General features: G+C 58.7%; 1 protein-coding gene across 1 annotated transcript; it reads right to left on the reverse strand.

Annotated features, from left to right (window-relative positions):
* Nucleotides 1-2,985: 2,985 nt before the first annotated feature.
* Nucleotides 2,986-22,479, reverse strand: ATP13A2 (ATPase cation transporting 13A2). The gene is made up of 29 exons (XM_082493625.1): nucleotides 22,456-22,479; nucleotides 14,633-14,706; nucleotides 14,250-14,417; nucleotides 12,854-12,912; nucleotides 12,615-12,726; nucleotides 12,438-12,517; nucleotides 11,795-11,872; nucleotides 11,452-11,521; nucleotides 10,869-11,003; nucleotides 10,569-10,635; nucleotides 10,285-10,416; nucleotides 9,913-10,080; nucleotides 9,699-9,809; nucleotides 9,539-9,585; nucleotides 9,228-9,416; nucleotides 8,932-9,138; nucleotides 8,646-8,768; nucleotides 8,340-8,496; nucleotides 7,866-7,986; nucleotides 7,460-7,584; nucleotides 6,648-6,808; nucleotides 6,068-6,181; nucleotides 5,758-5,837; nucleotides 5,367-5,519; nucleotides 5,138-5,234; nucleotides 4,780-5,003; nucleotides 4,440-4,591; nucleotides 4,182-4,354; nucleotides 2,986-3,985 (listed from the first exon to the last, which is right to left on the reverse strand). Exons 1-29 carry the CDS (start codon nucleotides 22,463-22,465, stop codon nucleotides 3,815-3,817), a joined length of 3,558 nt encoding a protein of 1,185 aa, XP_082349751.1. The 5' UTR covers nucleotides 22,466-22,479; the 3' UTR covers nucleotides 2,986-3,814.
* Nucleotides 22,480-23,997: the final 1,518 nt, after the last annotated feature.

Genomic DNA, 23,997 nt, shown 5'->3' on the forward strand with positions numbered 1-23,997 from the left:
GGGGGAGAGGGGGGGGTTGAGCCCCATCCGCTGCCGGGGGGGTCCCCCCGAGCATCCCCTGTCCTGGGGGGGGGGGGGGGGATGGAGGGATGAAGGTGGGGGGGTCCCCTCTGTCTCGCCCGGTCCTTACCCGCTCCGGGTGGTAGTGCCGGTTCTGCCCTCGCCCCACCGCCTCCGTCTCTTCTCGCCGCTTTCCAAAACTCCCGAAACGAGAGGTTTTTTTTTTTTTAAAAAAAAAAAAGAAAAAAAAACCAAAAAAAAAACCCACCCCCAAAAAAAACTCCTACCTCCAACGTGGGGGCTCCGCTGGGTCCTAATGCCACACCTGAGCCGGCCCCTTCCTCCTCCCAAATTACTGCCGGGGGGGGGAGTAATTAAGGATAATTAAAGTTGTGCATGGAGATGCAATGGTCGTCAGGGCTAGGCGTTCTTTTTTCTTTTTCTTTTTTCTTTTCTTATTTGTTTTCATTTGTCTTCTTTTTTCTTTCCCTTCTTTTTTCTTTTCCTTCTTTTTTCTTTTCCTTTCTTTTCTCTTTTTCCTTCTTTTTTCTTTTCTCTTCTTTTCTCTTTTCCCTTCTTTTCTCTTTTCCCTTCTTTTCTCTTTTCCCTTCTTTTCTCTTTTTCCTTCTTTTCTCTTTTTCCTTCTTTTTACTTTTTCCTTCTTTTCCCTTTTTTCTTTTTTTCCTTCTTTTTGCTTTTCTTTCCTTTTTTTCTTTTTCCTTGTTTTTTTTTTTTCTACTTTTTTCTTTTTTCCTTCTTTTTCTTATTTTTCCTTTTTCCTTCTTTTTCTTTTTTCCTTCTTTTTCCTTCTTTTTCTTTTTTCCTTCTTTTTCCTTCTTTGTCCTTTTTTCTTCTTTTTCCTTTTCCCCCTTCTTTTTCTTTTTCCCTTATTTTTCCTTTTTTCTTTTCCGATTTTCCCTTCTTTTTCCTTTTTTCTTTTTCCCTTTTCCCTTCTTTTTCCTTTTCTCCTTCTTTTTCCTTTTTCCTTCTTTTTCCTTTTCCCCCTTCTTTTTCTTTCCCCCCTTTTTCTTTCCCCCCACTGCCAGACGTATTTTCAACCGTTCGTAAAAGCGAGCAGAGAGAGGGGGCTTTTGCGCAGCGCCGAGCACGCCGCCGCGCTTCCGGCCGGGTTTTACACAAGCTGGAAGGCGAGATGGAAAAAAAAAAAAAAATCACATCAGGGCATCGCTCTACGAGCTCGGATAACCCCCCCCCCCCCCCCGAAAATTCACGATCCTGTGATCCCAACCACCCTTCCTCCCCTCCAAACTCGGCATCAACGCTCCATCTGCCCTCCCCGAGCAGCGAAGATGCTGCAACCCCGCAGCAGATTTTGCGGCTTTATCCCAGGATGGAGGGGAAAAAAATATATAAAAATTCCCCCCCCCCCCTTTTTTTTTTTTTTTTTCTTTTTTTTTCCTCCCCACCCATGGTGAGGATGCCGGAGCAGATCCGCAGTCCGGCTCGGAGGAACCGGCGCTGCCGACCATGGGGCCCTCTTTCCCCCCCCTGGGCTCGCTGGCCGGCTTTCCGGAGGATGCGGGATGCCGGCTGCATCCGGTGAGGCTGAGGATGCTCCCCAAAAAAACCGAGCCCGGCGGTGACAGCGAGCCTGGCGCTGGGGATAAAAACCCCACAAAATTTTCAGCGTCTTCGAAACCAGTAAGGCAGCGACCGGAGGGTTGGGATGGAGGGAGACGCTCTCCGGAGAGGGCCAGCGCTGCGCACGTGGATGGGAATGAACAACAGGGATTTGGTTTTTCCAGCCGTGGGGCAGGATTGCACCCACCGCACCGAACCCATAAGCACTGGGGCCGAGGTTTGGGGTGGTGTGGGGGTTTTCCACATCCAGGAGGGGAAAAACGAGGAGGAAAAACCAGTTTGGGGCTCGGAGGAGAAGCAGAGGAGGTTTTTTAAGGCGCTGCCATCTCCCCGGTTTTCATGCGGAGGATGGAGAAAACCATCCAAAAGACTCCCAACGCATCATCAGATGTTCCGGTAAAACTTCTGCCTGCTCCGAAATCCAGCATCGACCTCGCCCCCAGCCCTTGTTAATCTCTAGCCGAGGGCAGGACCCGCTTTGTTAATAATTAAATGGACTTTGCCAGAAAAAAAAAAAAAAAAAACAAAACCAAAAAAACCCCACCAAAACCCAAAAACCCCTCCGGAGGCCGGGAACACCCCGCCGAAAGCAGCCAAGCGAAAACCACCTCCGCGGGGTGGCGGTGGGGGGGGAACCGAGGGGTAAAGTGAGGGTTGGGGGTGTGTTTTGGGGGTTTTTTGTTTTTTTGTTTTTTTTTTTTTTTTTTTTGGGTTTTTTTTTAAGCTCAGGAAGGCTGGTTTAATACCTCGAGCCTTGGCTGGGATTTCAGGAAACCTCTTACCTCTGCTTGTGCCTCATTTCCTGATCTAAATCCCCAACTCCCGGAGGGGCAGAGAGGCGCCGCTGGCGCTCCGAGGGGGTTTCGACTTTCCACGCAGGGCGAATTCCCCGCGAGAACCAACCTTCCCAGCGCCACCCCCCCCCCAAAATAATAATCAACATCCCCCCCCCCATCCCCCGTCTCGGAGAGGGCGATGCCGACAGCGCGTCCCCCTCCCCCCGGGTTCTCCTTTCGGGATGCGGTGTCTCCCGTCCACCGGCTTTTCCTCCCTCGAAGGAGGAAGGTTTTGCCGTCTTGGCGAGGACTCCGGGGTTTTTCCAGCAATTATTATTTTCTAGGAAATTCCAGCTGGGGAACAGGCTCGTGGTTTATCTACTCGGTTTAGGCTGCCGAAATCCCAGCGGTGCCATCCCCGGCTTCGCCTTCTGTTTTCGGCCATCAAGGACAACATCTTCCAGCCCAGCCGGAGAATGAGGGTGACCCGAAAACCTTCTCCGACTCCGTTGGATTCTCCCCAGCGCCGGCGCTGCCATCCCGCCCCCCCCCCCCCCCCAGGCACTCCACCCGCGCCAGGCAGCAGGAGCAAACGGCGGAGAAAATAAGCGTTAATTTATTAAGACAACGCTGACGACGGCACCGTACGGAAACCCAAAGCGATACGTCACTCTCCCGACCGCGCTTACACCTCGACGCGCTGGAGCGGAGTTAAAAAAATAGAGAGATTCAGAGTTTTGTGGTTTTTTTTTTTTTTTTTGTCGTTTTTGTGTTGGTTTTTTTTTTTTAATGCTACAAAGGTCCCGTCCGAAAGCAGAAACGCTCTGCAGGAACAGCGCAAGCGGAGAGGGCGCCCGCGGCTGATCCCCAGGTGTCGGGGTCGGAGCGGCATCCTTGGCAAGTCCGGGGACGGAGCGGTTTGTAAACAGTTCCTACACATCCAGGACGGGCGCAGGGGAAGGCGGAGGGGTTATTTCTTTCACAGTGAGCGGAGAGGAGAGGTTGCGGCGGTTGCCCTCGCTGCGAGAAGACGAGGAACCCTCTTCTCGGTGGTTTCGACCCTCCAGGAGAGGAAAAAGGGAGGTGGCAGCACCTCACCCCCCCCCCCCCCCCTCCTCCTCTTCCTCCTGCGAAACGGGACCGGTGCCCAGCGCCGCGGGGGAGAGGGGTCCGAGGGCAGCGCGGGAGCGGGAGAGGTCTTGGAGGAAGAGCTGAGCTGGGATCATTTCTCCTCTTCTCCTGCACCTCCTCGCCCAGTTCGCTCTTCCAGCATCTCCTCCTCTCGGCGGCGGGTGGGATTCACAGCCGCCACGCCGAGGGTCTCCCACCACCCACCGCGTCGCCTTGATTTCCCGGGAGCAATAAATAAACGACGGGTCCCCAAGATCTGGCAGGCGGCGGCGGCGGAGCGGGCAGGAGGGAAGCCGGACCGCGGGCTATCTCACGGCGATGGACATCTTGGGTGTAGCGAAGAGCGGTTCGTTAAGGGGCGGCCAGGCTGGCTGCTGCTGGCTCAGCTCCTTCTCCAGCCTCTTGAAGAGCTTCTTGGACGCTTTCCTTCGGCGCAGCTTGCGCAGGCAGGCGAGCAAGCCATGGTCCAGGGCGGTCTGCGGCAAAAAAGGGGAGGTGGGGGCGGGGGGAGGAGGAGAATGGGTTTTTAGGAGGCTGTGCACCCCGAGGAGAGGGCAGAGGCGATGCCAAGGTGAGCCCTGCTCTCCCCGTGCCCACGGCTCCTGGAGAAGGCTTGGACAGACCCAAAAGGATGTCACGCATCCCCCGATGCCCGCCCTGGGGCTCACCCACCTCCAGCACGAAGGCGGCAAAGAAGTTGAGGGCAGCGATCCCCAGCAGCAGCAGCTTGAAATTCAAGTCGTCGATGCCCTGCAGCTTCAGCAGGTTTTTGGGGAAGCCCAACGGGTAGAGGGTCAACCATATCATGAGGCCAAAAAGGAGGATGAGGACTACCAAGAAGAGCACTGAGGGCGAGAAGGAAGAGGGTTGAGGAGGGGGGGATGAAGGTTCGACATCGCTCTTCGGCCACGTGGCCAACATCATCCTCACTGTTGGCGTAGAGCGGCTCCCGAAACGGGTACCCCTTGGACATGGCCACGGCCAGGATGAGGTACTGGAAGCCCGTGATGCAGAAGAGGACCGTGTTCTCGTAGTTGGGCAGGTTTTGGGGAGCCGTCACCGTGCTGTTCAGCGGCACGTACCTGAGGCAGGAGGGGGAGAAGGAAGGGGGTAAGGCGCCGCGAGAAGCTCCAAAAGTCGACCCCTCGTTCTCCACGAGCACGCGGGAGCCGTTCGCCGCAAGGTGGTTGGCCGCATCCTCGGCCAAAACCACGGCCAAGCAACGTGGCATCCATCTGCACCCATCCCATCGCGAAGCCGGGTGCCTCACCAGCTCTGCGAGACGGTGATGAAGTAGCTGAGGACCTGCACGGTGATGAGCAGAGCCGTCTGGAGGAGAAGGCTGCCCAGCACAAGGACGCTGATCAACGCCCCTTGAGGACGCTCCACTCCCAGCTCCTGGGCGGGACCGGTGCGACCCATCAGCACCGCCACGGTGGTGGTGATGATGAGGTCGAAGAAGAGGAACTGGAAATCGCTCAGGTTGGTGTTGATCTGGGAAGGAGAAAGCACCCAGCTCTCAGCGTCGGGGGAGCCAGGCGAAGGGACGGGTTGAAACCCGGCGGTGACAAGGTGACCCAAAGGCGTCCCTGAGCATCGCAAGGAATTCGGGCAAGCGCGGGACGCACCGTGTAGAGCAGCAGGACGGACACGAACTGCACCAGGCTGTACAGGGCCATGTACTTAAAGACGCCGAAGGAGGTGACCAGCGAGCACCTGCCCTCCCTGCAGGGAGAAAGAGTCACCCAACCAGCCGCAATGCCCCTTCCACGCGCGGTCCCAAAGAGGGGACGGAGGCACGAGACACCCCCCCCCGCCACCACCACCGCCGCCGCCACGCGGCTCCTGGCGGCTCACCGGATGACGGTGGGCACGCACTGGATGTCGGCCACGCGGGAGGTGAACGGCGAGGCCACCGACGCCTCCGCCTCCGACAGCGAGATGCCCACGTCGGCCGCCTTCAGAGCCCCGCAGTCGTTGGCGCCGTCCCCGCACATCCCCACGCAGTAGCTGCGGGGAGAAGGGATCCCGTATTTCGCGAGGGGACGGATGGAAGGGGGGTGGGGGGAGGAAACCTTGGGTCTTCAAGGTTGCACCCCCTTATTTAGGATCACCCCACATGTGGGAGAGGGCAGGATGCGATTTCGCAGCTGCCAACCGCTCCGGCACACAAAAGGTGGCACCGGGCAGAGGATGAAGCCCTTTTGCCTTCCTCTGTCCCCCGTCCCTCGGGGCTGGAAGGGCTTACTTGAGCTCTTGGAGGTTGCACACCAGCTGAGTCTTCTGGTCGGGCGACATGCGGGCGAACACGGTGGCTCGGATGAGGATCTGCGAAGAAGGGAAGGCTCCGTATTCCTCCGGCAGCCCCCTCGCATCCCCCCACGTGCCGGGTTATTTTGAGCTTCACCAGCTCAGCGGGGCAGAGAGCATCCCGTCCCGACGTTAAAAAAATAAACCTCCCGACGACCCCTTCGTGGTGTTTTGATTCTAGAGCTGCAAGGCAATAACGTCCCGGCGAGGTCAACCTTGCCGGAAAAATCCCCGCCCGTGGAGCTCACCTTGGGCAGGAGGTCGGCGAAGTGCTCGCAAACCACGGCGAAGGATTTGCCGTTCAAGGCCAAGTGGAAGGGCTGCGGCCGGGGGCGACGGCCGTCCCGCTGGCGCTGCGCACCCTGCCGAGGAAAACGACTCCGCTCGCCTTCGAACCCTCAAACTTTTTCCCCGCGGAGGCTCCCGGGGCCACGGGTCTGAACCGGCAGCCTCAACCCCTACGGAGCAGGAGGTGAAGCAGCTTGCACTTAAAACTTAATTTCAGGGATATAAAAGACGGTATTTGGGGGTTTCGCGCCGAGGGCGGAGCAGCGCGGCGCCGGCTGCATCCCACGAGGGCGTTTGGAGCATCAGCTCCTGACGTTCTCCCGGGGAGGAGGGAGAAGAGGAGCAGGTTACCTCCTCCTAAATGAGGCATTAATTAAGAAAGCGCACCCATGATTGCCTCTAAGCGTAACGACGCTGGGGAAAAAAACAAAACAAAACAAAACAAAACAAAAAAAGAGTCCTGCAAGATGACTGGCGGTCCGGGCTTTACAAATCCCTCCTCCCTCCCCCCCCCCCCCGAAATGTTGCCCGGGGACCCACCTCCGGCCGCTCTTCGCCCTGGGAGCATTCGGCGAGGACGAATTTCAGAGCGGCGGGTTTGTCGCGGCTGGGCGGGGAAGCGTTGACGAAGATCACCCGCTCTTTGGGTTCCACCATGCGGCAGCTCTTGGCCACGTTGACGGCCGTCAGCATGTTGTCCCCTGGCACAATTTGGTGACGGGGGGGGGGGGGGTGAGGGGGGGGGGGGCGTTTCGCTCCGCCGGCGGTGTCTCACCCGGCTCCAATCCAAGAGAGGCTCAAACCCGTCGCGTTCCCCTTTCTCCCGGTCACCGCAGCCGCGTTGCGGGGGGTGGGGGTGGGGGGGAGGAGGGGGGATGGTGTCCCTTCGCTTCCCCAGTTTTGGGGGAAAACTCCCCAAATCTCTTTTCTGCCTTACCCCGAAGAAAAACGGCAGCGCCAAACCCCGCTCGCCTCGCTTGCAAAACGCCCGAGGGCGACTCCTACACCACCCCCCCCCCCCGGTGAAATTTGGGGTGCTCATGAGATTTATGTGAATGGGGGGGGGGGGAGGAACCACGAGCAGTTTTGCTGCCGAAGCCGCCCACCCCAGGTCCGTGGGTTCCCCAAAAAGCAGCCCGCCCTGAGCGTTCCCCCCCCCGGCAATGAACGTGAACAAGTAGCGGTGACGCACGAAATCAGCGTCCCGGAGCCCTCCCCGTGCCTCCCAGTTGCTGCAGACCACCGGTTCCTGGTGGAGAAACCCTCCAACCCCTTCGTGCAATGTCAAGGGTCGCCGGCGTCCCGTCTCCTCCCCGAACCCGGCGTCCCCGTTCCCCCTTCCGCAATGTCACCTGTCACCATGACGGGGCGGATGTTGGCGTTCCTCAGGAGGCGAACGACGGGCGCGGACTGCGGTTTGAGGACGTTTTTCATGACGAGGAAGCCCAGGAAGGTCAGGTGGCTCTCCACGGAGTCCCTGGTGGGATAGAAGGAGCCATTCAACACCATCTCCCACACCAGGCGGAGAGCATCCGTCGGTATAAAAAAAAGCTTCAAAAAATCCATCCGGGAGGCAGCCAGCGAAAGCTTTAGGACGGGATGGGGTTTAAATCCCTGCGGGCTGCTCGGATGGGGGGCAGGCGGTGGGGCGAGGAAAGCGTCCCGTGAGACGCCGGGAGCAAACAAGATCTAAACAGAGAGGAAATAAAAAAATAAATAAAAAATAAATAAATAAAAAAAAAAGTTGTTGGCACCGACCTCGGGAGCTGTAGGGCCTCCTGGAAGGTGGTCACCGCGCTCAGGGGTTTGTAAGCCAGAGCCAAGACGCGGAATCCATCCGTGGTGTAGTGTCGCAGCGTCCGGGTGAAATCCGCGGGCACTGGCAGCCGCCCGGGGAAAAGCGGGGTCAGAACAAACCCCGGGATGAACCCCGGCTCCGCAGACCCGGGGCTCGAGCTTCCCAAAGGACCGAAGGGCTTTGGATGCTCATCCAGACTCCGATCCCCTTTGGCTCCTATTTTCCCCCCCCCCCCACCTCCCACCCTCGATGTGAAGCCAGAGTTAATCCAAAGCACCTCCGGGAACTGCCCCCCCCACCTCCCACGGCATCACCCGGGAGAATTTCCCCGTGGGGATGAGCCGTAGGGATGCAGAGAGACGAGGGAGCAGCAGGACCGACCGCTTCTCAGCCGGGGAGGGATAGAGAACCACCGCCCGTCTCCCAGTACGTACCAGTTTCCTTCCCGCAAAGACTGGCCACCATCTCCGGCGCGCCCTTGGTGTAGACGTGGGCTGAGGCTTCGCCGGGCAGCTTCACCAGGACGCTCATCCTCTGCAAGGAGGAGGAGAAGGGGAAACGCCGGAGGATCCCCAGGGGCGACCGGTGCTTCTGCGGAGGAGAGGGAGCGGGTGTCAGAGCCCGATAGGAATTTCTCCGGGAGGTCCGACCCCTCCAGGGGCTGTGAAGCACCGCGAACCTTTGGGGGTGCAGATCCAGTGACTCGGGGAGCCTGAGCCCTTCTGCTCCCCGGGACTTACCCTGTCTCGTGGCTGTTCTTCCTCGGGAGGAGGTTTCATCACAGCCAAGACCTTCGTCCCAAACTGCTGGAAAGCGGGTAGCTCGCCTTCCTCCTCCTCCTCCTCCTCCATCATCTCCAGGCGCTGAAACCAAGACGGATACCAAGCTGGGAAAAGCTCTGCCTCGCAAACCCCAAACCCCATCCGCCCCACGGATGGTTTTAAACAATCCCCTTCTCCCGGCGGAGCGAGATGCTCGCCGCCTTCCTCTTTCCAGCTACGCGACCTCGCCCGCCGCTCGTCTTACCCAGCCCGTGGACTCCATCATCTTGAGGTCCACGGGGTCCCCGACGGGCTGCGCCCGCAGCAGCGTGACGGCGTGGCAGGCGGCCAGGGAGTAGAGCAAGGGGCCGGCGGGCAGGCAACGGGGCTCGCGGACGATGGGGGCGAAGCGGTTGTCCTCCAACGGGACCACCCCCCAGACATCCAAGCCTTCCTCCGTCAGCGTTCCCGTCTGCGGGGGAGAGCCTGGTGGGTCCAAGTCCCCTCCTCCTCATCCTTGAACTGGAAACCACCCTCCCCGCCGCGCCGTTCCGGACTCACCTTGTCGAAACAAACCAAGCGGATCTTCCCGCAGAGGTTGATACGGGGAGGGCTGATGCAGAAGATGCCCCGGTTCTTCAACCTGTTCTGGGCGTAGATGGTGCCCACCGTCATCGCAGCCGGGAGAGCCGGGGGTACGATGACGGTGACGAGGTCGAGGGCACGGATGACGATTTGCCCCACGGGGACCTGGCAGGCGAGGAAGGAAGAGGGGTGGGCATCCCCGTCGCCCTCACCCATCTTCAAGCGCGTGGGCTGATGGTCCCGGGGCCAACCCGAGCGTGGACATTCACCAGCCTCGACCACCCTACCTGGTTTTTAACCAAGATGAGGATGCTGTACAGCGTGCCGACCAAAGCTGTGCGGGAGGGAGAAGGGGCTCGGTTACAAAGCGAAGCAGGCGAAGGCTGCGTTCAACCATTTTAAGAGGAATTTGGCTGCTCCTGGCCGCGCCTCCGCGCTCACCCGTACCCAGGACGGCGAGGAACAGGACGAACTTCACAGCGTCCTTGTAGAACTTGAAGCTGACGGGTTTGGGGTAGAGGATGGAGCTGATGAGATCCCCTTTGGCCGTGCAAAACCCTGTGGGAGAGGGGGGGAAGGTGAGCGCGTGCCAAGTCACCGCTCCGAAGGAGGTGGGTTCAATCCTGGTTTCCCCCCACCTCCTGCTCAACCCATTCGTTACCGGTGCGGGTCACCACGGCCAGCACTTCTCTGCCCACGTAGGACTTGGCTTGGATGACCTGCGTCCCGCAGAACAAGGTGTGCCGCCGGTGCTCCTCGGGGGAATAGACGATGCCAGCTGCCTGGCCGCCGGCCGGGAGAGGGGTTTTCATCACCGGCACGCTCTCCCCTACGGTGAGGAACACCACGGCGGGAGGTTTATCACCCTGGGAAGGGGGCAGGACCCAACCAACCTGGATGGGAAGGGGCTGCCGTAGGGCCATCGGGATAGACGGCTCGTCCTTTCTCCCTCCCCGCTCCTCCAACTCCAAATTCCCAGCGAAGCCGGGGTGGCGGAGGCGCGTAGCCCGCTTGGGGGTGTTGGGGCTCTCACCCGTCAGCATGCTCTCGTTGACCATGCACTCGCCCGTCAGCAGGGCGGCGTCGCAAGGCACCAGCATCCCGTCGGCGGGGAGGCTGATGCAATCGCCCGGCACCAGGTCGGCGGAGCTCACCACCATCTCCTCTGGCGCGACAAAAAAAAAACCCCAAAAAAAAAAAAACACAACCCCCAAAAAAACCAAACAAACCCAAAAAAGAAGGCGGCCGTGCTCAGGCACGTCATCCCAGCATCGTCCCCAAGGGCTTCACGCCTTCACCGGCGGTCATCACACTCACCTCCGCTGGGGCGACGGACTCGGACGCTCACTGACATCTTGGCCATGTTCTGCAGCGTGGAGCTTTGCTGCAAGGGAGGGAGCGGTTAGCAGCAGCTCAAAAAAGCCCAGCGAAGCATCCCCAAAAACGGGACTCGAAGGCTCGGGACCACGGATGAAGGACAAGGAAACCCACCCCGCCGTTGGGAGTAGGGGTTGTCCTCCCCCAGCTGGGCTCGGAGGGAGCTCAGCATCAGCAGAGAGGTCAACCAGCATCAGAAAAGGGGCTATTCCACTAAAACGCTAAAATCCCACCACCGACCTTCCTCGTCTCGTAGAGGGACAGCCCTAAGGAGACGGTGGAGATGAGGAAGATGCAGGCGGCGTAGTAGTAATAGGCGTCGCAGACCCACAGCACGATGCTGAACACTTGGAAGATGTAGAAGGGATTGAGCACCTGGAAGGGAACACAGAGAGAGAGAGAGAGAGAGAGAGCAGGTTTGGGGTGGGGAGAACTTCCCTCCAGCCCATCGTGAGACCTCCAGGCTCCTTGAGGAACGACTGCTTATGCAGAGGAGATGACGGTCCTTCCCTGGGGCTGGGGATGAACTAGCTGACTTCTCACAAACCCTCCGTCCTTCCCCGGCTTTGCTTACGGTCGGTACACTCCTGAGGATGCTCAGCCACCTCTGCAACCCTCTGGGGATGCTCCTGTCTGAGCTAAGAGGCAGGATGGGTCCCCTCCACAGCTCTGCCTTCTCTGATCTCTGCTCAAACCGCTTCTCCTAAAGTCCTCTCCTCCCCGCCAGCGAGGAAGCGCCGGCAGCGAGGGACACGGAGCAGCGGGAAGGATCCTGCCCCGGGGGACAACTCGGTCTTTGGAAGCATGGCCGGTAGATGCACACCTCCTCCACCAACAGCCTGCCGTAGGACTTGACTGGCACCTCGATGAGGTTCGGTCCGTAGATCTTCCTTCTGCAAAAAAGGAGAGAAAAAACGAGGAGGAAGCGCGTGCGCTCCAAGGGGGGAAAAAAACTGCATTTCCAACCCGAGGGACCCTCGCGTTGGCCGGACCTCCACCGGAGCCCCGTTAGACGGAGAAGCCACGGCAGGGCAATCCAGCACACGCGGCATCACCTTGTTTTGAGGTCTGGGTGCAAGAAAAACCCCATAGTCCAGAATTCGCTGGCTCCTGGAAAAGCCACATCCGCGTTCCCCGGGCGTCCCAGGAAGCTGTAGGATCCCTACCTGGTGTTGTGGTCTTGTTGGTGGAGCCCGGCCTGGGAGAGGTGGAGATCCGCGCAGGTCCAGCCTTCATCCAAGACGCTGGCAAGCCCCGGGGGAAAGAAAAAGGGAGAAACAAAGAGTCAAAACCAGCAGGAGCCTGGCCCGGCAGAACAAACACCGCGTCCAAAAAAAAAAAAAACCCCAAAAAACCCCCAACAACCCTCTTTGGGAAATGGAGAGCATCTTGTTCCTCGGCATCCGCCGCGGCCGGCGGGCGCCAAGGAGCGGGAACAAAAAGGGGCACAGTTGGGAGAGCGGCACAGCGCGGCGGGGAGCAGCCAGCACTGGGGAGGATGGGAGGGGGGGATGGGGGGGGGGACAGCTGCCAAACCGTTTCTCCCGCTCTCCTCTGCCCACAAAGCCCCCGGCAACATCAACAACTCCCCACGGAGGTGGGGGGGGGCGGAAAAGCAGCACAGCATCCCGGACCCCAACCCCCCAAGGATGATCTCCACAGGTTTTGCAGAGCAGAGAAAAGCTCCAGCGCGGTTATACGGCTTCCAACCGGGACCATTTTAGGGGGGAGGGGGGGGGTGAGGGATGAAGGAGAGCAGGAGGGAGATGCAGAGGGGTTTGGGATGGGAGGAGAGGGATGGAGAAATACCTGACTTTGCAGTACGCTTGCCGCCGCTCCATCCAGACGTACCGCACGCCCTCGAAGAGATAGTACCGCAAGATGTTCTTCTGAGCGGAGCGGGACGGAAAAAACCAAGGTGTTAACGGGACAGGAGGACAGGTCGGGATTTACGGGGCGGGGGTGGGAAGGGTCGCGAGCGGTTACCTCTTCCTTCTCGTGGAGCCGGATGGTATCCCGGCTCTCCTCCTCGTCCGCCACGCCGATGGCGATGCTGGTCCTGCGGTCCTCCGGTCTGGCGCCGGGGTGATGCTCCAGGCTGCTCGGGGTGGGGGTAAAAACCTAAGGGTCAGTCCCTCCGCATCCACCGGCGCCGCTGCAAACGTCCCCCTCCTTCCAAAAGCAAAAGCCCCCGGGAGCCCCGCGGGGACGCGAGCCCGTCTCACCTGCCCTCCCCCAGCGCCTCCGTCCGCACGCGGGTGGTGAAGCACTGTCCGAATCGGTCCTGTAACGCAGGTACGGGGCTGAGCAGAGGGAAAGGGGGGAGGTCCCCCCATGTCCCCCCACCCCGGTTCCTTCAAACGGGGACAGCGGCACGGGCAGGCGGGGAGTGCCCGGCCACCCGGCCCAGGTGATGGGAGGGTTTCAGGGATAATAAAGAGCAATTCCGGCTCAATAAAGAGGAATTCAGGTTCAATAAAGAGGAATTCTGGTTCAATAAAGAGGAATTCCGTCTCAAAAAAGAGAAATTCCGGTTCAAAAAAGAGAAATTCCGGTTCAATAAAAAGAAATTCTGGCTCAATAAAGAGAAATTCCGGTTCAATAAAGAGGAATTCCGGCTCAAAAAAGAGAAATTCCAGCTCAAAAAAGAGGAATTCCGGTTCAATAAAGAGGAATTCCGGTTCAATAAAACAAAATTCTGGCTCAATAAAGAGAAATTCTGGTTCAATAAAGAGGAATTCTGGCTCAAAAAAGAGGAATTCCGGTTCAATAAAGAGGAATTCCGGTTCAATAAAGAGGAATTCTGGCTCAAAAAAGAGGAATTCCAGCTCAAAAAAGAGAAATTCCAGCTCAAAAAAGAGGAATTCCGGTTCAACAAAGAGGAATTCCGGTTCAACAAAGAGGAATTCCGGTTCAACAAAGAGGAATTCCGGCTCAATAAAGAGAAATTCCGGTTCAATAAAGAGAAATTCCAGTTCAATAAAACGAAATTCTGGCTCAATAAAGAGAAATTCTGGTTCAATAAAGAGAAATTCCGGTTCAATAAAGAGGAATTCCGGCTCAAAAAAGAGAAATTCCGGCTCAATAAAGAGAAATTCCATCTCAACAAAGAGAAATTCCGTCTCAATAAAGAGAAATTCCGTCTCAACAAAGAGGAATACCAGGCTGGCTGCTAGGGAAGGGGAAAGCGCAAAATTATTCCTGGAATATTAATGATTTTCAACTGAAAGAGGGGAGATTTAGATTTGATCTTAGGAATAAATTCTTGGCTGTGAGGGTGGTGAGCCCCTGGCGCAGGTTGCCCAGAGGGGGTGGGACATGCCCCATCCCTGGAGGTGTTCAAGGCCGGGTTGGATGGGGCTTGGAGCAACCTGGGCTGGTGGGAGGTAGCCCTGCCCGGGGGACTTGGAACGAGATGATCTTCGAGGTCCCTTCCGACCCAAACCGTTCCATGATTCTATGAAGAATTTGGCTGTGGGGCAGCGCGTTGCTTGACGCAAGTCAAACGCAGATAGGGAAGGGAAAGGTGACAAACGGTGAGGAACGTGCCGAGGTCCCTCCCGGGAAGGCGGTGGTGGAGCCCAACCCTTCCAGACCCCTGGAGCCCTTCGGGGGACTCACCCTGATGATGACCCAGTCTGCCTGGCCGAGGGCGCAGGGTTTGCACTTCGCCTGCACCTCCAGGCTGGGCTTCCAGTGGAAGAGGAGGAGAAGCAGTCCGGCCGTCAGCACGGAGCAAGCGTGGCACAGGGCCACCCGCCACGTCTTGGTCTGGTAGCCCGTGACCTCCTGGAAGAACGGAGATCACCTTTTCAGGGATGCTTAATCATAAAATAATCCAAAATTACGATTATCAAGCGTCTAAATCCTAAAGCACTAACAGCCTTAAAGCCTCCTGGAGTGATTTAACACCAGGCGGGTGGATCATGGAGTAGCTTTGGGGCTGGAAAACCACCGTCTCGCGTCGGCGTTGCGGATAACGCCCGGTTTTTGCGCCGACCTACCATGCGGGATTTCGCGGCGTCTCGCTGCAGCGTCCCGTAGCCCGGCCGCCGCTCCCCCAGCAGCCTGCTGCTGTCTGCAAAGCCAAAGAAGGGCAAAAATAATTTAAAAAAAAAAAAAAATATTAAGAGAGCTGATCCGAGAGGTTATATAGGAGATGTCACGGTGACGGGTTCCCGGCTGCAGCGGTGACACCCCTGGATGAGTCGCAGAAGGCGGTTGGATACGGCGTCCCCTCCCCTCGGCTCCCGGCAGAGGGTCACCTCGGCGGCGCGGTGGGATGCTGTGGGGACGGGGCAACCCCAACCGTTGCCCGGTGGCCCTTCCCCCGCGGCACGTGACGGTCGCGCCAACCGATGCCAAAGGAGCCCGGGCAGAAAAGCTGGCACAAACCCCAGCGGCTTAGCGGCCGAAGGGGGGGGGAGGGGGGGGGGGAAGGGAGCGGGGCTGGTGCGGAGCCAGGCAGAGCTCTCCCCGTCGCTTCTCACGCTTGTTTGCTCCTTGCCTTCCTCCCCCCCCCCCCTTCCCCACCAGCTATGAGGACGCGGCCACAAAAGTTTGTCGGTTTTCCAGTTTTAACGACATCCCGGCGGGGCTCAACGCCTCCCGTTCCGCCCCAACTCCCGGCCCGGGAGACGGAGAACATCGCAACCATCGCAGGCATCATCTCCGGTGGGATTTGAAGCATCACCCTCCATCCCCGTGAAGTTCGAAGAACCCGCTTATCCCCTAAATCCACGCCGGATTACGAGCTGCCCCATCCCAACTCCTCCGCGATCTTAAAGCAGCAGCGGCGGAGATAACACGTGGCACAAACGCAAAGCCGGCGGCTTTTTTCCCAACCCTCGGGAACACGGCAGATAAATTTCCTGCCTGGACCGGGTTCAGGTTGCCAGGAGGGGCACTCCTCGGACCGGCTTAACGATTTACTCGCCGGGCTCGGAGCCCGCGCACCCGTCCTCCGCCGGAAAAGCCACCCCGGTTGGATTCCGGTCGCTCCCCGGTCCGACCCCGAAGCTCGTCTGCGGGTGACAAAAGGAATTAATTAAAACCATCCCCCCTGGTTTCGATCATCACCGGGGTCGGCGTCTCCATCTCGCCGTGCGACCCCGGTGGGTACGGCAGGTGGCAAAAGGTCCCGGTGCCGCTCCAAGGGATAAATTTTGGGCGGAGGATGGGATGAGGAGCCCAAAGGGATGGTTTATTAAAACAAAAGCCCTCGCAGGAGCTAAAAGGAACGGTTGGGAAGCTCGCCAAGCCCCCCTCCCCCCCCCTCCGGAGAGGAGGGGGGGGGGGACACGTCAGGTTTTCCCCGCCTCCAGCGACAAAACCTTGCGGAAAACCCTGGATTTTGGGTGAAAGGAGGGCGGGAGCGGGCGCAGGAGGAGCGTGTGCCGCCCCTTCGGAAGCGCAGAACAAAGGAGAGGGCCGAGGGGGTGCCGCGCACAAAGGCTTTTCCTCCCCCCCCTTCCCCCCATTCCCCCCACCGGCGCTCCTCCGCAGGATCGGAGGGAAAAAGTACGGGAACAACCTGAAAACGCCCCAATTCGCTCTCTGCCCCTTTCCCGAGCAAGAAGCGCAGCCCTCACCGCTGCGAACCGCCACGAAATTATTAAGACTTTCCGGATGATATTAAAAGAAGCCAAATCTGCCGGCGGAGCTCAGGAACACGGGCGCAACCGGCTCCGTCCCGCGGCTCTTTGCGTAACCCCGAGTCCCGTCCCCGTGGGTTCGTCTCACCTCCCGCATCCATCCCGGCTGTTCCCATCCCCTAAAAAAAAATAATTTAAAAAACCAAAACCAACCAAACAAACCAAAAAACCTCTCGACTCACCGTGCCTTAACCCGCCGGGTGGGATGGGATCGGTACAGCCCGTCATCACCTGCCCGCCGGCGGACGTGTCCGGGAAGCATCCGGCGAAGGCAGAGCGCGGCGGCGAAGCTGCGCCACCGGTTTGAATGGGACCACACCTCGTCGGCAAACACGGTGCGGGAAGGGGGGGGCAGCCGTGTCCCCGTGTCCCCCCCCAAAAAACAAGAGGGTTTTATTACCCCTGAGCTCATCCGGAGAGCCCCCGGGAAGAGATTTGTTTTGTTCTGCTGCTAAAGGTGGGGGTTAAGGTGGGGGACAACCCCCCCCCCCCGAGATGCATCAGCCCCGAGTGCAAAGGGAAGAGATTTCCCCCCCAAAAATTCCCCGTTGACGCCGGGTTCACGCGGGCAAAAAGGCTGCTGGAAGTCCTCGCCCGGCTCCGAGACACCCCCTTGTCTCTTCCCCTTTCCAGGGAACCCCCACGTGTGTCCCCCTCCGTCGAGGTTTTGGGGGAAAATGGGGGGGGGGGGGGAAGAGGTGCTGGGGATCGTTTGTGAACACCAGCGCCGGTCCTCGCCCTGAGATTTTGCCCCGAGACGCGGTCTTTCTCCCCAGCAGCACTCCCCCCCTCCCCCCCCCCCCCCCGAAAGCGGACACGTGTTGGTCCCACAGACCTTCTCCACAAGCTCCTTTTGCAGCCCCAGCTCTTTCACAAGCACCTTTCTCAAAGCGAACAACCTCCAAGTGGGCTTTTAGATGTCCCTCCTCTCTCGCGGTCCCTGTTGGATGCTCAGGGCTTCCCAAGCAGTGTCCCCCACCCATCTACCTCCCATCTGTCCACCTCCCCATCCGTCCTTCCATCTCCCATCCATCTGTCCACCATCTCCCATCCTCCTCCATCCATCTCCCATCCTCCATCCATCCATCCATCTCCCATACTCCTCCACCCATATATCCATCTCCCATCCTCCTCCATCCATCCCCCATCCTCCATCCATCTCCCATCCTCCTCCATCCATCCCCCATCCTCCATCCATCCACATGTCCATCATCTCCCATCCTCCTCCATCTACTCATCCATCACCTCCCATTCTCCTCCATCCATACGTACATCATCTCCCATCCTCCATCCATCCACGTCCATCATCTCCTATCCTCCTCCATCCATACATCTATCTCCCATCCTCCATCCATCCACATGTCCATCATCTCCCATCCTCCATCCATCCACATGTCCATCATCTCCCATCCTCCTCCATCTATATATCCATCTCCCATCCTCCATCCATCCACATGTCTATCTCCCATCTTCCTCCATCCACTCGTCCATCACCTCCCATTCTCCTCCATCCATATGTCCATCTCCCATCCTCCATCCATCCATACGTCCATCTCCCATCCTCCTCCATCCACATGTCCATCATCTCCCATCCTCCATCCATCCACATGTCTATCTCCCATCCTCCTCCATCCACTCGTCCATCACCTCCCATTCTCCTCCATCCATAGGTCCGTCATCTCCCATCCTCCTCCATCCATATGTCCATCCTCTCCCATCCTCCTCCATCCATATGTCCATTCTCCATCCATCCATCCATCCATGCACACATGTGGGCTACAGGTTGCACACAAGAAGACGAAGGTCCACCTGGGGAGGTTACTGCTGCAGCCAGCAAGGTCTTGGTTGACCGGATTGAGCTGGAGACGGGGAAATGGAAAATCAGGATGAGGCAAAAGTAAGGAAGGAGAGATAAGGAAAGGAAGACGACGTTTGGGTCACGTAGGGCAAGATTTAACTCAGGAGGATCTTTCAGAGGAGCCTTCAGGCTCTACTTTGGGATGGGAGATGTCACAGCTGGCTGCAAGCCCAGACCCGGCGAGGGGTTGGGATGAGACGGCGTCGATTCTCCTGCCCTTTCCACCAAGCCAACATAAACTCGGCCGCACGAGCCAACTGGCGAGACACACGCTGCCCTGCCCGCCGCGCAGCCGGAGCAAACGTGTTTTACCGGGCGGTCTGGTCCTACCCAGATGTGGCAGCATCCGGAAAAAAGCCCCAAGACTGGAAGAAACAAAAAGGACGAGACGGGCTCCATACGAGGTGGGGCCGTGGAAGATGGGGATTCGGGCTGTGCCGTCGCAGGTAACCCCGGGGAAAATGCTCTCCTGCATCAAACCCTTGAGATGGGCGAGAAAACGACGTCCTCATAGGTGAGGTGTCCTCCCAGCAGCCCTGTCCATCTCAAACCGGTTTCGCTTTGGATTTGTAGGGAAGGGGCGTCCGCGGGGAGGATGTGTTTGCTTTGCCATGCGCCTACGACACCGGCGGAGGCAACGACGGTCAAAAACCCTTCCGGCGAGGCGGGTTTCTCCCCCGGCCCGGGCAGGCACTGCCCTGACCTCTCCTGCCCCCAGTTTCGCAAGACCTCGCCGTACGCCAAAACCAGTGGGTGCACTGGGGAAAGCAGCTGGTGGCCTCAGGGAGCATCCTCGCTTGGGCAACCACCGGCGAGGAGGAGGAGGAGGAGGAAGGGGGGGGGGTGGGTGAAGGCAAACCCCAGGTGGTTTAGATCCCAAAGTCATATTTTTCCTAATTTCTGGTTAAATAAAGGGCTCCTACCTCCCTTCGGGAGAGAGGGTCCGTGCTCCTCCCAGCCCGTCATCCCCGTTTCGGTTGGGTGGAGTCAGGATTAGGGCATCTCCTGCCCCTGGAAGGGGCTTCCCAGGATGGCAGCGTTAAACCTGGGTGCCCTTAAATTAAGCAGCACGAGGAGGGGGGGCGGAGAAGGTGAAGTTTAACCCCCGAGCGCTGCCACGCTGCCGATTCGGGGCGAAAGATGGGCAAAAGGGGGTCGGAGGGGCTGCGAGCGGGGTCAGCAGGGTGGTGAGGACCACCAGCGCCACGGAGACGAGCGCTGGCAGCCGAAGAGCCATGGGAGGGGGTGGCCGGCCACCGCGCGCCGTCACCCTCTTCCTTTTCCTGCCACAAAACTCTTCCTCTCTCACCCCAGCGCCGCCTTCTTGCAAAACTCCTCCGTGCCGACCGGGGCAAATTCAAAAGGAAACGGGCAAAGGTCGCAGGGGTTGGTTGCGCCGCTTCCCTACATCCCGGCCGGAGAAACGCTGCCGACGGGAGGGATGCGAAGAAGCGCCACGGATGCTTCCTCCAGCGCGGTATGGCACCCAGCACTCGGCTGAACCCAAAACCCGCATTTTTTCAGCCTCTTTTTCCCCCTTCCGGCCTCCACCCCGCGAAGCGTTTTTCGGCTGTAAAGCCACGCCACGGTCCACAGCGATGGCAATTCAGGGCTGGCTTACCCCAAATCCTTCACCGGCGCGAGAAAAACACGGGATTGCTCCGCTCACGGGGTCAGAAAATGCAACGCGGTCCCTCATCCACCCTCGTCTCCACCACGCGGACCGACGATGCCACCAAAGGGATGCTCGAGGTTGGAGTCTCCCCGAACGCCGACTCGGAGCAGCCTGGGCGGGATGCAGGGGTGCGGTGGTGTCGGAGCATCCCAAAGCGATGCCCGGGCTTCCTTTCCCCACGTTTTACGTGGATTAAACCGGTGGGTGCCGGAGGGCAGTGCCACACACTGGTGTTGGCAGGAGCGAAACCGAAAGGTCTCTTGTCAGAGAATCATGGAATGCTTTGGGTTGGAAGGGACCTTGAAGACCATCTCGTTCCCCACCCCCCTGCCCTGGGCAGGGACACCTCCCCCCAGCCCAGGTTGCTCCAAGCCCCGTCCAACCTGGCCTTGAACACCTCCAGGGATGGGGCAGCCACAGCTTCTCAGGGCAACCTGTGCCAGGGGCGCACCACCTCACAGCCAAGAATTTCTTCCTGATACCTCATCTCAATCTCCCCTCTTCCAGTGTAAAACCATTCCCCCTTGTCCCACCGCTCCCCTCCCTGATCCAGAGTCCCCTCCCAGCCCTCCTGGAGCCCCTTTAGGCACTGGAAGAGGCTCTAAGGTCTCCCTGGAGCCGTCTCTTCTCCAGGTTGAACCCCCCCACCTCTCCCAGCCTGTGCTCCCAGCAGAGGGGCTCCAGCCCTCCCAGCATCTCCGGGGCCTCCTCTGGCCCCGCTCCACCAGGTCCATGTCCTTCTTATGTTGGGGACTCCAGAGCTGGACACAGTTCTCCAGGTGGGGTCTCCCCAGAGCGCAGCAGAGGGGCACAATCCCCGTCTCGCCCTGCTGGCCACGCTGCTGGGGATGCAGCCCGGGATGCCGGGGGCTCGCTGGGCTGCCAGCGCTCATCAGCGGCTCATGGTGAGCTTCTCCTCTGCCAACACCCCCAAGTCCTTCTCCTCAGGGCTGCTCTCCAGCCATTGTCCCCCCAGCCTGGATTTGTGCTTGGGGTTGACCTGACCCACAATCAGGACCCTGCACTTGGCCTGGTTGAACTTCATGAGGTTGGCATGGGCCCACCTCTGAAACCTGTCCAGGTCCCTCTGGATGGCATCCCTCCTCTCCAGCGTGTCGACTGCTCCACACAGCTCAATGTCATCAGCAAACTTGCTGAGGGTGCGCTCCACCCCACTGTCCATGGCACCAAAGATGTTAAACAGCACCGATCCCTGCACCGACCCCTGAGGAACACCACTCATCACTGGTCACCACTTGGACATGGAGCCGTTGACTGCAGCAATTCGAGTGTGACCATCCAGCCGGTTCCTTCGCCACCGAGTGGTCCACGTGTCAGATCCGTGTCTCTCCCATTTAGAGACCAGGATGTCGGGGAGGACAGTGTACCCAACGCGGATAAATCTGACTTGTTCAACTCAGATCCCATCTGAGAGATGGGACCATGGTGGTCCTCCATGCTCAGCATCCTCCGCTCCACCTGGGTGACACCTGCGTGACACGGCCTCACTTAAATCCCCGGCACGAGCCGGTCCGGCAGCAAAACAAGCCTCCAAAAGCCCCAAATTTTGGTGCATCCCATCCTCAAAGCTCCACCTCAGGTGGGTTCTGAAGGGGTACAGCGCCGGTTGGGATGAAACGACAGCGGTGGGGAACGGTCGGAGGAGCGCAGGCGGTGCGTTTGTCGTGACGGGTCGCGAAAGCAAACCCGTTCCGACATCCAAACCCACAAATCCTCTTGTTCGCCGCAGCCTCTTCCAGCCCCACGGCACCCCGGGGTGGGCCAGGGGGGGACACAACGGGAGCGGGGGACATGAGCCCCCCCACAAAGTGGCGATGCCGGGGAGGGCACAGCGCCCCACCGGGCACCGTCCCCAGCGCCGCCCTCGGCAAACCCACGTGGGGGGGGGGGGGGAATAATGCGATATAAAGCGATATAAACCCCGAGGGGGGACACGACGACGATACACACCATGCACGATGCAACACCCCCATGCCCCCCCCGTGGGTTATCCACCGTACAACCGATACAAACCCACGCGGGGGGGGGGGGGGGGACACGGCGACACACATAATGCGATATAAAGCGATATAAACCCTGGGGGACGACGACGATACACACCATGCACGATGCAACACTCCCCCCCCCACCCCCCCCGGGGGTTATCCTCGCTGCAACCGATACAAACCCACGCGTGGGGGGGGGAGGGGGCACACATAATGCGATATAAAGCGATATAAACCCCGGGGGACGACGACGATACACACCATGCACGATGCACACACCCCCCCCCCCCCCGTGGGTTATCCTCGCTGCAACCGATACAAACCCACGCGTGGGGGGGGAACATACATAATGCGATATAAACCGATATAAACCCCGGGGGGGACACACACCACGCACGATGCAACCGCAGGAATATGCACGATGGACACCCCCCCCCCCCCCCGTGGGTTATCCACGCTGCACCCGTGGGGCCACGCACGATGCAACCCCCCCCCCCCCGCACGACCGTGGAGCCCCGCACGCAGCCATGCGGGGGGGGGGGGGGGGGGAGGTGGCCGTGTACATCGTGTCCCCCCCCCCCCCCCTTCACCCCCCTCCACCCCCTCCCTCACCCCCCCGCGTGGGGCCCCTGACCTGAGCTCATGGCGAGGGGCCACGCGTGGGCCGGAGCCCCGCGCGCACCCGCCTGCGCGGCGCGCGGCGGAAGGGCGGCGCGCGGGGGCTGCTGGGAAGTGTAGTCCCCCGCCATTTTCAAGGTAACACCCCCTCCTCAGGAGGATTTGGTGCCTCCGTGGAGGGGTAATGGCGCCGGGGATCTGCCCCACCAGGGGGGATTTGGCCCTCCCCCCCCCAAAACAAAAAAACAAACAGGGTTCTGCCCCCCCAAAATGCACTTTGCACCCCCAAAACTGGGAAGGAAACACAAAGGGGTTCTGCCCCCCAAAATGCACTTTGCAACCCCCAAAATGCAAAGGGTTCTGCCCCCCCCCCCCCCCCCAAAAAGGGCTTTGTACCCCCAAATCTGGTAAGGGAACACACCAAGTTCTGACCCAAAAAAGGGCTTTGCACCCCCAAAACCTGTAAGGAAACACAAAGGGTTCTGCTCTGAAAAAAGGGCTTTGCACCCCCAAAACTGGGAAGGAAATGAACCAGGTTCTGCCCCCAAAAAGGCTTTACACCCCAAAAACTGGGAAGGAAATGAACCAGATGCTGCCCCAAAAAGGGGCTTTGCACCCCCAAAACTGGGAAGGAAGTGAACAAGGATCTGCCCCCCAAAAGGGCTTTGCACCCCAAAAACATGTAAGGAAATGAATCAGATTCTGCCCCAAAAATGCACTTTACACCCCCAAAACTGTAAGGAAATGCAAAGGGTTGTGCCACCCAAAAAAAAAAGGGCATTGCGCTGCCAAAACTGGTAAAGAAATGAACCAGATGCTGCCCCAAAAATGCACTTTGCACCCCAAAAAAACTGGTAAGGAAATGAACGTGATTCTGACCCAAGAATGAACTTTGCACCAACAAAACTGGTAAGGAAAGGCACCAGTTTCTGCCCCCCAAAAAAGGCTTTGCACCCCCAAATCTGGTAAGGGAACACACCAAGTTCTGACCCAAAAAAGGGCTTTGCACCCCCAAAACTGGTAAGGAAGTGCAAAGGGCTCTGCCCCCTAAAAGGCTTTGCACCCCCAAATTTGGTAAGGAAAGGCACCAGGTCCTGCCCCCAAAAAAGGCTTTGCACCCCCAAAACTAGTAAGGAAATGCACTGGGTTGTGCACCCCCAAAAAAGGGCTTTACACCCCCAAAACTGGTAAGGAAATGAACCAGATTCTGCCCCAGAAAGGGCTTTGCACCCCCAAAACCGGTAAGGAAATGAACCAGATTTTTTTTTCCCCCCCCTCACAGGAGATAAAGCCAACTTTTTTTTTTTGGGATGTGCCTCAGAGCCTGCGCATCCTCCCGCAGCCAAAAGGTGAAGAGGATTTTATTAATGGGAACGGGAAAAACCTCCGTCAGAGCAGCGACGGCCGTTCCGTCCAACCCTTCCCCGCGAGCACGCCTGGCTTTTACATAAAACAACACAAAATCCAGCTCGTTTGTCAAAAAAAAAAAAAAAACAAACCAACCCCACGTTAACTAAAAAGAAGGGAATAGCGGGAAAAGAGGGGGGATGACAGAGCT

Source organism: Vanellus vanellus (genome assembly GCF_965231255.1).
Source record: "Vanellus vanellus genome assembly, chromosome: 20".
NCBI lineage: Eukaryota > Metazoa > Chordata > Aves > Charadriiformes > Charadriidae > Vanellus > Vanellus vanellus.